Consider the following 17,610-nt stretch of genomic DNA (forward strand, 5'->3'; position numbering starts at 1 on the left):
TCGTGCTGTTTCTGGGTAGAGACAAAGAACGATATCTGGAGTCACAGAGAGCGAGAGGCCCCGAGATGAAACTTGAGGGGAAACAGGACCAGAAATTAAAAACAGCCGAGATGGGGTCAGGGACACCGGAAAAGACCCTCAGAGACACAGATGGTTGTGGGGATCCTCAGGTCCTTGGTGCTATGAGCGCCCCTGGGTGGGGTTGTCAAGGGAATGGGAAAGGTGGGGGGAAGCTGGAGCCCTACAAAGCCGAGTGAGGGGCCTTCGGCCAAAGCGCCCAGCCTCTACCATTGCCTCTCTCCTGACTGAGCCTGACCCTGGTGTCGGCCTGACCCTGCAGGGTGCTTGAGCAAGGTGTCCCGCCTCTCGGAGCCTCAGTTTCCCTCCATAAAACGGGAGTCCTAATCCCTCTTACTTCTCGTGGGGGCATTGTGAAACTTAGATGGCCCCAAGGAAATGACCAGGAAGGGCCACAGAGGTGAGCAGGCAGGTCAGCACTGAGAGGCACTCAGGGATGGGGGCTCGAGACTCTGATGCTTTCCCTGCTGCCAGGTGGATGGAGAAGAAGAGGAGCTGCCTCCAGAACCAGAGCCAGAACCTGAGCCGGAGCCCGAGAAAGCTGAGTGAGTGGCCTTGGGGCCCAAAGGGCCCAGCCTCTATCATTGCCACCCTCCTGGGCTGAGAGCCTTCTGAGGTCAGGGCCCGAGCCAGGAGGCTGTCCTGGTTACCCTGTGTCCTCAGCATCTCCCAGCCCAGGCCCAGAGGAGGGGCTCTGTGAAAGGGAGGAGAGAAATGAATGCTCCTCTTGTACCCCCAAGCCTTTGGGGGTATGGGCCTCTGCCCAGAACACCTTCCCACATGCTTCACCTCAGTCTTCCTCATCTTCTGAATTTTGGCTCAAGCCTACCTTGCCATCACATCCCTAAGTTGAAGGAATGTCTCCTCGGGGCTCCCACAACCCTCTGAGCTTCCCTCATGCCAGCCCCAACCACACTGGGTTGCCACTGTCTGGTGACAAATCTGTACTCCATTGGACTGGAGGCCATGAGGACAGGGCCTGAGGTTGTCTCATCAGTATGTTCCCAATACTATCTCAACCTGAGCCAGGAATGGGGGTGGGCCCCCAGTACATGGCTTTGAATGAATGAATGAATGAATGAACGAACGAACGAACGAATTGCCCAGGTACCTCCTTACTCTGTCCTGCCTTGCAGTGCTGAGAACGGGGAGAAGGAAGAAGTCCCCGAGCCTCCACCAGACCCCCCCAAGAAGACAGCACCTCCTCCACCCCATTCAAAGAAGGAGGACACCAAAGGTGGGGGCCTGGAATTCTGGGGAGAACTGGAAGTGCAGAGGGTGAAGTTCTTGGTAAGGATCCAACATGCTGCAACTTCCTCTTCACACCACCTCCCCATCCGCCTTGTTCTTGAGTGAAAGCCAGGCTGGGAAGAGGGCGGAGATGTCCCCAGTAGAGCCAGGACCTGAGCACAGGACAGCATTTTTAGGTGGTCCCCACTTGGCTCTTCTGCCTCTCCCTGCTCATGATCCTTATTCTAACCTCCACCCCGTTGCTCATCTGGGGTCACCTGCTTAGGCATCCGACTGCCATTCTGGAGTTAAATCCTCTGTCTGGAGCTAAATCCCACCAAGGCTATGTTCTTCCTGCCATGGCCTGTTTCTTGGCTGCCAGCCTTCAGGTTGGAGCCATCACCCCAGCCCCAGCTACTCCTACTGGGGGGACAATTTATCTCATCCAGGCAGGAAGGAGGGAGGGCATTTGGGAGGGAGGGCCCAGGGCTCCACCTCCAGCCTCCTCTCCCAGGACCAGCCTGGCATCAGGGGCTAAGGGAAACATGCTGGACAGAGGTGGTTTAGTGAGGGTTTGTGGGAAGAATGAGGGATGGAGAGAATGGTGGAGAGAGAGAAAAGGGAGAGATGGAAGTAGGTGTGCTCTGCCTGAGGTAAAGCAGACAGGGTAACCTCACACAGGAAGCAGCAGTGGTAGGGAGCTCGACTGCCTGGTTCCAAATCCCACATCTCACTTCTTGGCTGTGATCTAGAGCAAGGCATCTCATCTCCCTGAGCCTGCGTTTCCTCATCTGTCGAGTGGGCATATCAGCAGTGCCCACTTCATAGGGTGTGGTGAGAATTAAATAAGTTCATGCAAATAAAGCTCTTAGCCCAGGTCTTGGTATACAGTAAGCACTCAAAAAATAAGACGTTGTGGGACCAAATATTGAGGACTCGGGTACTTGTGTTATGGGAAGAGGGTGGCCTGTGAGTTCTCTTTCTCTTTCTCTCTTCATCATAGAACTACCTCTCCCGGAACTTTTACACCCTGCGATTCCTTGCCCTCTTCTTGGCATTTGCCATCAACTTCATCTTGCTGTTTTATAAGGTGCTGGTCATGAGGGGCCAGGAGGATCTGGGCTGTGGGGTGGGAGGCTCAGCCCCTAACAAGTTCACAGGGTCACTGCAGTTCACCAGCGACAAGGTGTTGGGCCCGGGGTTCCCAGAAATGTTCAGGCTGGACACCTGGATCTTGGGACCCCACTGGGGGTGAGTGTGAGTGTGTGGGTCCATCTGGACAGGTGCCTGAATGCCTGTAGGAGTTAGAACAGGGAGCCAGTTTGGGGTCCCATGCTCAGCTCTACCATTTGTCTGTCCTGTGCCCCTAGCTACAGGCCTTTGTCTCTGCAACACCCATTGATTCCGTTAAACTTCTTGGCTTTCACATAACCTAGAGAGAAATTTGTAGGAGGAAGAAATGGGAAGCTCATGGAATGGAAGGAAAGGGTTAAGAACCAGGCCTCCTGAAGGACAAAGGGAACCTCAGGGCCTTGCCAGGGATCTACATACCAGGACAGAGAGGCATCTAGCAGAGTGATCAGAGCATGGCTTCTGTCAGACTTTTATTTCAGAGAAGAAGGGAGAGAGAGATAGAAACATCGATGATGAGAGAGAATCATTGATTGGCTGCCTCTTGCATGCCCCACACTGGGGATCGAACCTATAACCCTGGCGGCATATGCCCGGACCGGGAATCAAACTGTGACCTCCTGGTTCACATTGAGCCACACAGGCAGCTTCTGTGAGAGTGAATCCTGGCTCTACCACTCACTAGTTGCATGACTTAGAACAGTACCTGGCATACAGAAACAACTGTGTAAATGTCAGCTACTACTAATTTTAGTATTAGTGTAAATATTAGTGGTCAGTCTCTTTAAGGCTCCCTTACCAAGATGATCCACTCTGTTTTATTCCTCCTGTCACTTGGTTCAGTAGTGAGATTCCCAGGACATAGTTTGATTTGCTAGCTAGGGTTCTGGGCCCACCCCTTGATCATGATTGACAGTCCTTTCCCCTACTGTCTCTGACAGGGGCCCAATACAATCTCAGAAATGGAGGCTGTTTGTTTTGTTAGTGGGATCTAGTAATGGCAGACCAGGTGCCTGTGACTGACCTCTGCTCCCCTTCAGGTCTCAGACTCCCCGCCAGGGGAGGATGACTTGGAAGGCTCAGCAGCTGGGGACCTGGCAGGCACAGGGTCTGGTGGTGGCTCTGGCTGGGGCTCAGGAGTCGGTGAAGAAGCAGAGGGCGACGAGGATGAGAATATGGTGTATTACTTCCTGGAGGAGAGCACGGGCTACATGGAGCCTGCCCTGCGTTGCCTGAGCCTGCTGCACACACTGGTGGCCTTTCTCTGCATCATTGGCTACAACTGCCTCAAGGTGGGCCATGACCGTGTTCCTGAGCAGGGGCTTGTGTACTGAGGGGAAGGGGACACTGGCTGAGAGGACCTGGGGCAGGCTGTGGGATCTTACACTGTAGGTAGGACAGAGGGGTCCTAGTGTTGGGGTAAGGGCTGGGGGGTGGGTACAGGATTGGGGTCTTCAAACTGGGAACTAATGCGGGTCATAGCTGAGAAGCCAGGTACTATGACTGTGTTAATTTCTGGATCAAGAGGCAGGTTTTTTAAATTTGGAATATCTTCTGTATGTTAGTCAGTTGGTGAAATAAGATCTGTGAGGTCTCAGTCATAACATGAGTGCTAGTGGGAATGTGGAGTCTGACATCAACTATGCCCCATAAGCAATGTTATGAGAGTTTCAATTTGGATTCCATAAGATCTGTTTTAATAAATATTGGCATTTTATAATTGGATGAACAGAGTTCTTTTGGCTTAGAACTTTTGCATATGCTGTCCCTCTGCCTGGAATGCTTTGCCCCACTTCTACCTCCTTTCACCTGCCTCTGTTTTATTCATTCTTAAGATCTGAGTTCAGACCTCCCTCCCTTGGGAAGCCGCAGGCTGTATTGGGCACCACAACTGGGCTCTCCCATCTTTCTCCCGTCCCAGCCCTGACCGCTTTGCCCACGCTTCCCCATCACTACCCTGTTCACTCTGGTGTAGGGGCTCACACAGGCTCCAACCAGATCTCCTGGCACCTGCTGAGGCTGTGGTCTCCTGAGGTGCCTGACACCAGCCCTTTTGCCTCCCTGCACAATCTAGGTGCCCCTGGTAATCTTTAAGCGGGAGAAGGAGCTGGCCCGGAAGCTGGAATTTGACGGCCTCTACATCACTGAGCAGCCTGAGGACGACGATGTGAAGGGGCAGTGGGACCGACTGGTGCTTAACACGCCGTAAGGGCCCAGTCCCCACCTCCAGGTGGATGCAGGGAGCAGAGCTAGGTTTCTACTCAAGTCCTGGCCTCCTCAAAAGACCAGGGTTTCCGTCACTGCCAGCCTGACTCATTCTCCCCAAGCCTTGGTCTTCCTCTCTGTAATGCAGACACATTTCCTCTGCACTAAAGCACCTGTTGGTGACATATGGAGACTCCTGGGCCCTGGCCTTGGAGATGCTGGTTTAGGAAGTCTGGAGAGGAATCCAGGAACTTGCATTTTAAACCCTGCCCCCATGTGGGATTCTCACCCAGGTGCCATGAGGGGGAAATGTGAAGTCATTTGGTTTTTAAACTGGGCTCAGAGAGGGAATGAGGGTGCGTGAGGGGAATGTGCTGGAACTGTGGACTCCCAATGTGCACGCCAGCCCATTCCATTTCCCCCCAGATGGAGTCCCGTTTCACGTGCCTACATGGGGCTTGGGCAGGGGGAAATGTCTCTAGAATAAGAACATCAGGTCGGATTTAGACCTTGGGTTGGCCACACCCTAGCTGGGAATTCTTGGTCAAGTCACTTAGCCTCTCTGTGCCTCAGTTTCTTCATTTGTAAAGTGGGGATAAATAATAACATTGACCTCAAAAAATCTTGTAACTACGAAATGAGTTAATATAGTTTCTGAGGCAGGGTGAGTTCTAGGTAAAGATGGGAAGTTATTTTATTATGGGGTCCTGCCTAGTATGGGTGGTGTGAGGAGGGAGGGAAGCCACACCAATCACATCCTTCACTCTCAATGTCACCATCAAAGCCACATTCAAGTACACATGCTTAACAAAAAGACAGAGGAACACTTGTTTAAAATAGTATTTGCCCGCCCTAGCCCGTTTGGCTCAGCGGATAGAGCACTGGCATTCGGACCCAAGAGTTCTGGGTTCGATGCCAGTCAAGCCTGCCTTGGTTGTAGGCTCCAGGGCGCATGCAGGAGGCAACCAATCGATGTGTTTCTCTCACATTGATGTTTCTCTCTGTCTTTCCCTCTCTCTTCCATGCTCTCTAAAAAAAAATCAATGGGAAAAATATCCTCGGGTGAGGATTAAATAAATTTTTAAAAACTCTTAAAAAAAAAGTATCTGCCCAAGACCTTGACTTCTAAATGCCATTTCCCACAAAAAGGAACCGAGCTCCTTGAAGAAGTGGCAGATTTCAGGGCACAATGAGCTTGGATTATCCTGTTGTGTCAGAGAGCAAGGATGTACTTGATGAAAAATGGTTCTGTGCTGAAAGGACTCTGCCACCTGCTAGAAGGAGCTCCCCTCGACATACTAGGGTCAATTTGAGCATCAATGAGAATAGGAAGTGCCATGAATTGAAACACATCAAGTAAGTCTAAACCCATAGATTCGTGATATAGCTCCCTCCACCCACCACCACAAAAAAAAAAATGATTATCTTTGTAGGATGCTAGGGCATCGATGTATCAATCAGAAAACTGGTCAATATAGGGCCAGAATCATCAAATACCATTACATAAAACGGTGTGAGAAAGCACACCACTCCTCCCCGGAGCTGGAGCAGGACCAGGTTGCTGGCTGGGAGCCCTCCCCACCTGAGTGCCGATAAGGGTTTTTTGTACATCGAGGCTCTGAATGCAGCTCCTGGCCTCACTTGGGCTCCACCAAAAGACACCAGTGGGGGTAATGGTTGGCCTGAGACAAACTTCAGGCCTGGGTCTTCAGAGCCGGACCCCAAGTGAGAGTGTGGGGTCCCCTGTAAGAAAAACATTGGGATTCCAAACCACCTTAGACTGGCTAGTGGCTCCTGTTCCCTCCTGCCCTGACACCTTGTGGTCTATCTCTCTTGACAGGTCTTTCCCCAGCAACTACTGGGACAAGTTTGTCAAGAGGAAGGTGAGATGGCATGGGGGTGGGGGGGGGAGGGCCATGGCAGGGCCTTCCAGGCTGGGTCCCTTGCTGCCACCAGGCCATCCCAGCCCTATCAAGGACTTGCTCTGTATGTGACCTTGGACAAGGAGCACCTCAGTTTGCCCATTTGGAAATGAGCATGATAAGCACCCCTCCCTCTCACAAATGAGATGATGCAGGTAATGAGCATAGCATAGTGCCTGGCACAGAGTAAGTACTTCATAAATGTTACTTTCAAAGGAGGAACTGCTCTTAAGCATACAGACTCGAGCCAGATGCCTGCTTTTTCTACCCCTAGCTGTGTCAACCTTTCTGTGCCCCAGTTTCCCTCATATTCAGAGTGAGGTAACAATAGGGCCGACTCCATAGAGTAGTTGTAAAGATTATATGTCCTATGTGAGCAGTATCTGGCTGTGACCATCATTTATTCACTTAACAAGTGTTCATACTGCATACCAATGCTCACCTACTGCATACCAAAAACTATTTTAGAGACCTGGAATTCAGCGGTAAACACAACAGTAATTCTGATACTGCAGTTGGAAAGACATTTGATGAACACATTTATAGCATTCAAGTTGTGATAAGTGATATAGAAGAAAAAAGGCAGAGAAGTGGTTGCTCTTTCGTGTAGGGTGGTCAGGAAAGGGCACCTAATAATAGGGATCTGAGAGAATGAGCCAAGTGGTAATCTGGGGGAAGAATCCCAGGTGGAGGGGACAGCAGTGCAAAGGCCCGAGGCAGGAGTGTGCCTGGCGCATTTGAGGAGCTGTGCGGAGGCTGGTATCTGCAGGAGAGTGAGGGGGAGAGTTGAGGAGATAAGTTTATAGATAACAAGGGGCCTAATTATATACAACTCCTTGCCTGCCTACCTACCTACCTAAAAATAAGAAATTATCCTAATTTAAAAAGCCCTAGCTGGTATGGCTCAGTGGATAGAGCGTCGGCCTGTGGACTGAAAGGTCCCGGGTTCGATTCTGGTCAACGGCACATGCCTGGGTTGCAGGCTCAATCCCCAGTAGGGGGCGTGCAGGAGGCAGCCAGTCAATAATTCTCTCTCATCGTTGATGTTTCTATCTCTCTCTCCCTCTCCTTCCTCTGTGAAATCAATAAAAATATATTTAAAATAAAATAAAATACTGTATATCTTTTAAAAAATTATCCTAATTACTTTGGTTAATGAATCAACTGGCCTTTATTACTATTGGACCCTCCCCCTGAGGATACAAAGAAAACTCTGGCCCTTCTCCCTAGAAAAATGTACCCCCAATTTACCACACAAAGTTCTGAGTGTCCCCAGAACTCCCTATGCCAGCCAAGGCCCTCCCCCACTCCAGCTGTGTCTGCATGGCCCCACATTCTTCTGTGCAGGTCCTGGACAAGCACGGGGACATCTATGGGCGGGAGCGAATCGCCGAACTGCTGGGCATGGATCTGGCCTCGCTGGAGATCTCAGTCCACCATGAGCGCAAGCCTGAACCACCACCGGGGCTGCTTACCTGGTGAGCCTGGGATAGCACCACGCAGGCCTGGGGTGTGCAGGGGGGTGGCCAGGGTCGGACCCTCAGGCATCTAACCATCCCTCTTCTCTCCACCCTGCATAGGCTCATGTCCATTGACATCAAGTACCAGATCTGGAAGTTTGGGGTCATCTTTACAGACAATGTAAGGAGGGGCAGTAGCGGGGGAGGGACCTGCAGGAAAATGGCCCTAGTAGCATTGGGGGCTCCACCCCTAGGTATTCCTGGCCAGGGACCGACTCCTGAGCCCCTGCGCACCTCTGATCCTAGGATAACCTCTGACATTCCCAAGGCTCCTTGTCACCCAGAGGCTGTTTAATTTCCAGACTATATCCTTCTGCAGAGGAATCCCCAACTTTCCCCAGGATGGCTCCTCACCCAGAGTGCTCCTGAACCTCCAAGCACCCCCCCCCCAGCTAGAGATGGCACCTGACCCCCAGAACACTCCCAACCCTCTTAAATGTCCCCAGGCCCCCTGGGTGTCCTGTTTCCCAGAGTGCTCCCCACGAATCCCTGCATGCTCCCTGACCCCTGATCCTGTGTGCCCGCAGTCTTTCCTGTACCTGGGCTGGTACATGGTGATGTCCCTCCTGGGACACTACAACAACTTCTTCTTTGCTGCCCACCTCCTGGATATGGCCATGGGAGTCAGACACTGCGCACATCCTCTCCTGCGTCACCCACAATGGGAAACAGGTGTGGAGAGGACCTGATGGAGGCGTGTGAGCCTGGCAGGGACCAGTTTAGCAGTCTGTGTAGGGGTGGAGGAATGAGGGGCAAGGCTAGGCCACCAAGCCAGGGTGGGTGTGGGTAGTAGGACCCGGGGAGTGGGGCACATGGGCTGAACCTAAGTGAGAATGGGGAAGGCGGGGCATGGGGGAGAGGCAAGCCGAGCATGGCGCTGACCTGCCCCTGCCTGTCCCCAGCTGGTGATGACGGTCGGCCTGCTGGCAGTGGTGGTTTACCTGTACACTGTGGTGGCCTTCAACTTCTTCCGCAAGTTCTACAACAAGAGCGAGGATGAGGACGAGCCCGACATGAAGTGTGATGACATGATGACAGTAAGCCCCTCCCTCCAGCGCTCTTGGGCCAGTGACTTAACCTTCCCTGACTTTTAGTTTTCCCCTCTGTAAAGGGGTTTAATAATAAAATGGGCCCTGCCTCGTAGATTCACTGTGAGGGTTCAGTGAGCTGATGCTTGTGAGGTACTTTGAATAGTACTGGGCACACAATCAATACTCAGTAGGTGTCAACCTCTGGTGTACTATTATTTGAGTTTTTATAACTTTTCTTATTGGAAAAGCACTCAGGCAAAGTATTCCAAGCCATGTGATCGTGCGCAAGCTACTCAACCTCCCCATGCTCTGGGGTCCCTACCTGTCAAATGAGAATATACAGTAACAGTATCTACAGCCTAGGGTTGCTTTTAGGACTCAGTAGTACTCTGTGACAATCGTAGATTTAGATATCTGAGACTAGTGCCTGGCATGTGTTAAGGATTACATAAATGTTAGCTACTGCCATCGTTATCTATAATTAGAAGTTTCACCAAAGTACCATTTCTGTTTTCTCTCCTATTATAATAATGGTGGTTATAACCTAAATTGAGGTTAATCTACCAGAGGCATGGGACACAGTTGAAAGAATCATCTCAGGCTTTTATCTGAGATGTCCTATAATCTGGCACCATGCTCTCAGGACACAGTCCAGCTCCTCAGCCTGACATTTGAGACCCCACCAGACCCGGTCTTGCCACTCATAGCCTTGTTCCCATCATAGTCACTGGCCTTAGCTTTTACCCAAGACAACTAGGTTCTCTCACTTCCTGGGGACACAGAAATAACAAGTGTGAAGTCTCTCCCAAGGTCTAGACAGATGATTTTCCCAGTTCTGCACAGAACCCTCTTGTGGCTTTCTAATGCCAGGTGTATGAAACCAAATCCTCTCGCTATGGCTTACAAAGCCAGGGAAAAGCTAGTGTTGCCTGAGTCTAACCAGTCTTTCTTGCCTTTTGCTCTCTGGCTGCCTGGTCCTTCTTTCACTTCCCCTAAGACCATGTGTTTTCTCCCAACCCAAGCTTTTTGCTTCTGATCCCACCCTGGCCCTGTGTGCACACACACCTCTTCACTTAACACCTATTTTTTCCACTTAAATGCTTCTTCCTACAGGAAGCCCTCCCTGACCATTGATTGAGCCTCATCTCTCTCCCTGCTCTTGCTCACGGGATCTCTATTTTCTAGCCTCACTGAACATTCACTCTTTCAGTTCCTCACAGGAGCGAAATATATTCTTTCTCCCCCAGTGGTGACGTAGCACATGTGGTTTTCTCTGCCTGGAACACTGTCTCCCACCTAACACCTGCTTCACGTCCCAGCTCACATACGCCCCTCTTCCAGGCGGCTGCACCTGCTCACCCAGGCTTTCAAGTTTCAAAGCTTCCTGTGCTTCCCCATCTCCTCCGGTCACACTGTGTCTCCCTCATCCCAGCCCCGACGCCTCTTCCTGTGCTTCCCCGTCATAGCCCAGACCATTTCTTGGCTGTCACTATCTGGTGGCATGTTTGTGAGCCCTGTGAGGGCAGAGTCCAGGGTTGTCTCAGTCAGTGCCGTGACTCCTGCCCCACTGGCCCAGGGCCATGTCGGTACTCGGTGAATGCTGAATGATCAAACGTGTGACCAATATGCTTCTCACCCTCTCCCTGCAGTGTTACTTGTTTCACATGTATGTGGGTGTCCGAGCTGGTGGGGGCATTGGGGATGAGATTGAGGACCCAGCCGGTGATGAATACGAGCTGTATCGAGTGGTCTTCGACATCACCTTCTTCTTCTTTGTCATCGTCATCCTGCTGGCCATCATCCAGGGTCAGTGCTGGCAGGGGTTGTGGGAGTGGGGCCTGGTGCCTAAAGGCAGACTAGCTCCTTTGAGTGCCCAGCCCAGAGTCCATCTGCTTGGGTCCATGTCCTGGCTCTGCCTCTCCTTACTCTCAGATTAGGGGCAAGTCACCTCTCTGGACATCCGTTTCTCCATTTGTAAAATGGAGATATTAATGATAAGACGCTCATATTGTTGTGAGAATTAAGTCAATTCATAGGTGTTAAGTGTCTGGCTCATAAGTGCTCAATAAACACTAGGTGTTAGTATTTTTAGGAACAGGGTGAGATTAGGGAGACGGGAGATGGGTGATTCAGAGGTGGGTAGCCAGAACTGGGTCAGAGGTTGGGCACTGACTTGCGCCCTGCCTTCCAGGTCTGATCATTGATGCTTTTGGTGAGCTCCGAGACCAGCAAGAACAAGTGAAGGAAGATATGGAGGTAGGTCTTGTCTGGGGGCGACCCAAAGGGATTATAGGACCCTGGAGAGTTGATTGGGCCTCGACTCTGTCTCTCACCACCCACAGACCAAGTGCTTCATCTGTGGCATTGGCAGTGATTACTTTGATACCACACCCCATGGGTTTGAGACTCACACGCTAGAGGAGCACAACCTGGCCAATTACATGTGAGTGTGGGCCCACTGGCCAATGAGAAGGATGGGGCGTGGTCACTGACTGTCAGGGGTGGGATACTGGCCTTGACCAGTTAGGGAAGTGGGTATGGTGTCCATGTGAGTGGATTCCCAGCCAGCTAATCAGGAGAAGGTAAGGATGTGCCTGACCTGTCTACTGCTGCACTCCCGTCCCCAGGTTTTTCCTGATGTACCTGATAAACAAGGATGAGACAGAACACACAGGTCAGGTAAGGGGGTGTTAATGGCAGGACATGGAGAGTTTTAATATAAAATCAATCAGCAGGTATCAGTAAAAAGCTCTTATCAATATCAAGTGTTTGAAGATGTGACCAACCTTCTCTTCCCTATCCCCCAACCCTAGGAGTCCTACGTGTGGAAGATGTACCAAGAGAGATGCTGGGATTTCTTCCCAGCTGGCGATTGTTTCCGCAAGCAGTATGAGGACCAGCTTAACTGAGTCACCCCCAGCTGGCCCTTCACCCCCGCCTCAAGTGCCTTACTCTCACAGCAAGCCCCTTAGCCCACAGGCTCCTCCCCACAAGGCCCCTGGGGGGAGGGTAACCATGTACTGGAGAAATAAAATCTCTGCTACACCCCTGACATCCTTGTGCTGGATTGTTGACATTGGGAAGGGGGCATCCAGAAATTCTGTCCTCCCACAACCCCAGAAAAACAAGATGACAGCAGAGGCTGAAGTCATGTTTATTGGGGTAAAGGAGCATGTCATGACCACTAATGAGTGTCTGTTGGGAAGGAGGGTGCAGGGAATGGTTCCTAACACCCCCAGGGACTCATTCCTGAATGTAGAGGTTGCTGGGAGCAGTAGGATCATCTGCTGGGCGTGTCTCCACCACCACAGGCCTGGGGAAGAGAGAAGTCAGTTCAGGCATTTGTTTTGTTTTTTTGTGTTGTTGTTATTTTAATTCTGACCCGAGGATATTTTTCCATTGATTTTTTTTTTTAGAGAGAGTGGAAGAAAGAGGAAAAAGACAGAGAGAAATACTGATTTGAGAGAAACACATCGATTGGCTGCCTTCTGCACGTGCCCGACAAGGGCCTGGGCTCGGGAGTAGCCTGCAACTGAATTGAACCTGGGACCCTTTGGTCTGCAAGCTGATGCTCTATCCATTGAGCCAAACCGGCTAAGGCATTCATTCATTCATTCATTCATTCATTCACAGAGAAATTAATAGAGGCTGTGCCTGCATAATGATGGCCGGTAGCAGTGAATGAGCAGACATGGTCCCTGAACTCGGGGAGCTTAATTTAGTGCAGGAGACCAACATGAATCAGGGAATTACATGAGTGCAAAGAAGCATGGCACACAGCAGGGATACCTAGCCCCAGGGGTCAGCCAAGGTGCCTCCAAAGAATGGATAGGGGATCCTATCCAAAGCTTAGGAGGGAACTTGGTGAAAAGACAGGGAAGAGTGTTCTGGAGAGAGAGCCTGTGCAAAGGCCTTGAGGTGGAGAGGGCCTGGGGGTTGACTGCAGAAGTCATGGTCTTGTGGGCTGTGGCCAGAACTGGGTATTTATCTTGAAGCCACAGGAGGGTTTTATTTTTTATTTTATTTTTTAAAATATATTTTTATTGATTTCAGAGAGGAAGGGAGAGGGAGAGAGAAATAGAAACATCAATGATGAGAGAATCACTGATCTGCTGCCTCCTGCACACCCACCACTGGGGATCGAGCCCACAACCCGAGTATGTGCCTTTGACTAGAAATGAACCTGGGACCTTTCAGTCCACAGGCCGACGCTCTATCCACTGAGCCAAAGTGGCTAGGGTGCCACAGGAGGGTTTTAGACAGGGGGAGTGACAAATTCATGTTTGGAAATTAAAAGACCCCTCAGGCATGTCAAAAAGGTCACAGAAGATCTTTGAAGAGGCTCTCACTGGCTAAATCTGGGAGTATTTGTACCTTAAAATAAATGATAATCTCTATATATAAAAGCCTAAGTGACCGAATGACCAAATGACCAGTCAACCAGTCACTATGATGCACACCGACCACCAGGGGCAGACGCTCAACATAGGAGCTGCCCCCTGGTGGTCAGTGCATTCCCACAGCCAACCTCCCATGGCCGGCCAACCTCCCACGTCCCTCTCCGGCCCTGATCGTGCACTGGTGGGGTCCTTCGGCCTGGCCTGTGCCCTCTCGCAATCCGGGACTCCTCAGGGGATGTTGGAGAGCTGGTTTCAGCCTGATCCTGCAGGCCAGGCCGAGGGACCCCACTGGTGCACGAATTTGTGCACCAGGCCTCTAGTCCATAGAATAAAATGGAAATCCATGAGACTATGCTGAAATACATACAAACATACACATAAATAGTGGAGAAGGGACAGCTTTTCCCTACAGTAGAATTCCAACTAATAAGTATAGAAGGAATCTCCTGGCCAGTGTGGCTCAGTTGGTTGTCCCATGCACCTAAAGGTTGCCAGTTGGATTGCTGGTCAAGGCATGTGCCTGGGTTTCTGGCTCATTTCCCAGGAGTGTGCTTATAGGAGACAACTAATCCATGTATTGCTCTCACATCGATGTTTCTCTCTCTCTCCCTCTCTCTCTCTCTCAAAAATAATCAATTAAAAAATCTTTTAAAAAAATAAATGTAGACGGAATGATAGAAATAGAAAAATCACCATTTAGTAACCATCCTAATAATATATTCAGGCAAAAATCATCTATAGTCCTGCCCGGGTAGCTCAGTTGGTTAGAGTGTCATCCTGGTATGCCAAGGTTGAAGGTTCAATCTCTGGTCAGGGCACATATAAGAAGCAATCAATGGCCCAGCTGTGGTGGCTCAGTGGTTGAGCATCGACCTATGAACCAAAAGGTCATGGTTCAATTCCTGGTCAGGGCACATGCCTGGGTTGCAGGCTCAATCCTCAGTGGGGGACATGCAGGAGGCAGCCAATCAATGATTCTCTCTCATCATTAATGTTTCTTTCTCTCCTTCTCCCTTCCTCTCTGAAATAAATTAAAAAAATATTTTTTGAAAAAAAGAGGCAACCAATGAATGCACAAGTGGAACAACAAATCGCTGTCTCTCTCTTCCTCTAAAATCAATAAATAAAACTTTAAAAAAATCAATAGCTGCTAAAACTAGTCGATGAAAGTCTTAATAAGAGTATATTTACACAGTCTCAACACATCACCCAAAAAGATAAAGTAGTCTCTCCTCCTCCCATCCACAGTTTTGCTTTCCAAGGTCTGTTACCCGAGGTCAACAGCAGTCCAAGAAAATTAAATGGAAAATTCCAGAAATAAACAATTCATATGTTTTAAATTGCATGTTGTTCTAAGTAGCATGATTTAATCTGGTGCTGTACCACTCTGTCCTACCCAAAGTGGGTCATCTCTCTCTGTCTAGCTTACCCAAGTTGTATTTGCTGGCCTGCCATCAGTCACTTAGCCATCTCAGTTATCAGATCGACTGTTTTGGTATCTCAGTGCTTAAGATCAAAGAACCCTTACAGTAGCTTAATGCTACATCACAATGCTTACATCATTCACCTCACTTCCTCCCATCACATAGGCATTGTATCATCTCATATCATCATGAGAAAAAGGCTGAGTACAGTACAAGATATTTTGGAGAGACCACATTAACATTATTTTTATTATTCTATATTATGGTAATTGTTCTAGTTTATTAATTATTGTTGTTATCTCTTACTGTGCCTAATTTATAAATTAAACTTCGTTATAGGAATGTGTGTATAGGAAAAAACATAATACATATAGGGCTCAGTACATATCCACAGTTTCAGGACTGAGGGTCTTGGAACATATCCCCACAGGTAATGGGGTGGGGTGCGGGGGACTTCTGTACTTATTAACTGAAAGGGAAAAAAAGAGTAACTTGATAGTGGAAAAATGTGGCTGACTGCACACCTTAACCAAATGATCAAAGATAACATCATCAGTCATAAGACAAACTGACATGTGCCTCCTGATATGATGCTGAGACAGGCACACCATCACTTCAGTGATATTGAGGGACATTCTGTAAAACAATTTTCCTGCACTCTTTTCAAAAGCATCAAGATCATGAAAAACAAAGGAAGTCTGAAGAACTAACTGTTCCAGGCTAAAGACTAAAGAAACATGATTCCTGCCCTGTCCAGTGTTTCTCAGTGGTTAGAGCATCAGCCTGAGTCCCGAAGGCTCGCAGGTTTGACTCTGGATCCTTGAAGGGCACATACCTGGGTTTCAGGTTCGATCCCAGACCACCTTAGACATGTGCTGGAGGCAACCAATCTATGTGTCTCTCTGACATAGATGTTTGTTTCTCTCTCTCCCTCCCTCTGTCCCTTCCACTCTCTAAAAAATCTCTGGGGCCCTAGCTGGTGTTGCTCAGTGGATAGAGCGTCAGCCTGCGGACTGAAGGGTCCTGGGTTCAGTTCTGATCAAGGGCACAGCCTGGGTTGCAGGCTCGGTCCCCAGTGGGGGGCGTGCAGGAGGCAGCCAATCCATGATTCTCTCTCCTCATTGATGTTTCTATCTTTCTCTCCCTCTCTGAAATCAATAAAAAATATATATTTTTTAAAAATCTATGGGGAAAATATCCTCAGGTGAGGATTAACAAAAAAAAGAAAATAAAGAAGACTCCTAAATAATGAAACTCATCATTCTGGATTGTATTCGGGACCCCCCCCCCAATAGTATTATTTTTGGGTTATTAGGAATATCATTGGTACAACTAGTGAGACTTTAATGGGTGTGTGGATTAGAAAGTAGTGATGTCTCCATATTTTCTTGATTTTGAAGGCTGCATTGTGGTTTGTAAGAGCAGGTCCTTGCTTGATTTAGTAAACACACACTGAAGAATTTATGGGTAAATGTGCACCACGTCTGCAAGTTACACCCTCATAGTCAGAAAAAAATTAATGGACTATTGGGGGGAAGAGATGGAAACAGGGACCAGGGGAGAGAATGTCTAGGCCAAAGATTCAGGTGGCTAGGAACACCTCAGGATGCCCTCTCCACATCAGAAGCTCCCCTCCCGGGTCCTCTAACCCCTTCCCCAAGTCCATACCTGGGGGAGCCAAGCAGACGGAAGGTGAGGGTGGGGTCTCTCAGCTCCTGAAGCAGCTGGGGGAGAAGATGTGTGTCAGTATCTAGAATACTCCTCCCTCTCCCTTAAAGAAAACAGGAGGGAGTTCTCTGAACTCCCAGCCTCAGATCCACAAATAATCATTCTTGCTAATATCACTCACCAGTTGTGTGACCTCAAGCAAGTTACTTAACCTCTCTGTGCCTCAGATTACTAACCTGTGAAATCACAGTACCTACCTGATAAGTGATCACGAAGATTAAATAAAACACAAACATGTATGGGCAGGTTCTGACACATAGTGGTCTATGAGCTAAGCACCATTTTTGCCCCATCTTCCAGATGAGGAAAGGCACAGGAAGGTTAAGTCATTTGCCTAAGGTGGCTCAGCTCGATTCCAACCCAGGCAGTCTGGTCCATACTCCTAACCACCCATATATCTCCATAGTGACCCCTATTTTATAGTTGGGACGCTGAGGCTAAGAGAGAAGCAAAGTCCTTTGCGCAAGGTCACACATGGCCTGGGATGAGCTCTGGACACAGAGACCCTGGGGTAGAGCCGGGAACCAGTCTGAGCTGGGATGGAGGACGCTTCTCCTCAGGACTGCACACCTGACTCGGATCCCCTGGTCCATCTCGTGAGTGAGGTGAGTGAGAGAGGAGGCAAGGCTGCAGGGCTTGAGATGGAGAGCTTACCTGGTCAGAGCCCAGAGCCCACACCTGCACTCCGTGCTTCCAGAAGGCCTGGAGCCGCCCTCCGACCATCGCTGGGAGGAAAGAGTGCCTGTTACCCTTGGGTATCACTTGAGCCTCCACGCTGGGCCCCGGACTTCCCAAACTCCACGTACCCACAGCCTCCACAGCTTCCGTCATGGGGATCTCCGGGGTTCGCAGCCCCCTGACTGGGGCTCCCTCTGGAGTCACCAGCTTCAGGGACCCTAGAAGGGAGTAAAAAGGGAGCTTTAAGGGCGGGGCGTGGAAGG

The 17,610-nt window shown here is 49.8% G+C and overlaps 2 protein-coding genes across 2 annotated transcripts in view; one reads left to right on the forward strand and one right to left on the reverse strand.

Moving 5' to 3' along the window:
- RYR1 (ryanodine receptor 1) overlaps positions 1–12,169 on the forward strand; it is a 127,174-nt gene extending 115,005 nt beyond the window's left edge. Inside the window, 16 exon segments of the mRNA XM_023760566.1 lie at positions 553–623; positions 1,215–1,368; positions 2,312–2,398; positions 3,480–3,731; positions 4,514–4,644; positions 6,485–6,527; positions 7,914–8,044; positions 8,147–8,207; positions 8,614–8,714; positions 8,716–8,758; positions 8,989–9,123; positions 10,767–10,923; positions 11,309–11,373; positions 11,460–11,560; positions 11,745–11,796; positions 11,931–12,169. Of these exon segments, the coding sequence (XP_023616334.1) occupies positions 553–623; positions 1,215–1,368; positions 2,312–2,398; positions 3,480–3,731; positions 4,514–4,644; positions 6,485–6,527; positions 7,914–8,044; positions 8,147–8,207; positions 8,614–8,714; positions 8,716–8,758; positions 8,989–9,123; positions 10,767–10,923; positions 11,309–11,373; positions 11,460–11,560; positions 11,745–11,796; positions 11,931–12,026 (1,680 nt within the window). The 3' untranslated portion in view covers positions 12,027–12,169.
- An 85-nt stretch (positions 12,170–12,254) lies between these two features.
- The window catches only part of MAP4K1 (mitogen-activated protein kinase kinase kinase kinase 1), an 18,570-nt gene continuing 13,214 nt past the window's right edge, over positions 12,255–17,610 (reverse strand). Inside the window, exons 27-30 of the mRNA XM_023760526.1 lie at positions 17,476–17,587; positions 17,324–17,394; positions 16,610–16,665; positions 12,255–12,430 (exon numbers count right to left, since the gene is read on the reverse strand). Of these exons, the coding sequence (XP_023616294.1) occupies positions 12,361–12,430; positions 16,610–16,665; positions 17,324–17,394; positions 17,476–17,587 (309 nt within the window). The 3' untranslated portion in view covers positions 12,255–12,360. The remainder of the gene's footprint in view (positions 12,431–16,609; positions 16,666–17,323; positions 17,395–17,475; positions 17,588–17,610) is intronic.

Source organism: Myotis lucifugus, unplaced genomic scaffold, assembly GCF_000147115.1.
Source record: "Myotis lucifugus unplaced genomic scaffold, Myoluc2.0 scaffold_185, whole genome shotgun sequence".
In the NCBI taxonomy this organism is placed as follows: Eukaryota; Metazoa; Chordata; class Mammalia; order Chiroptera; family Vespertilionidae; genus Myotis; species Myotis lucifugus.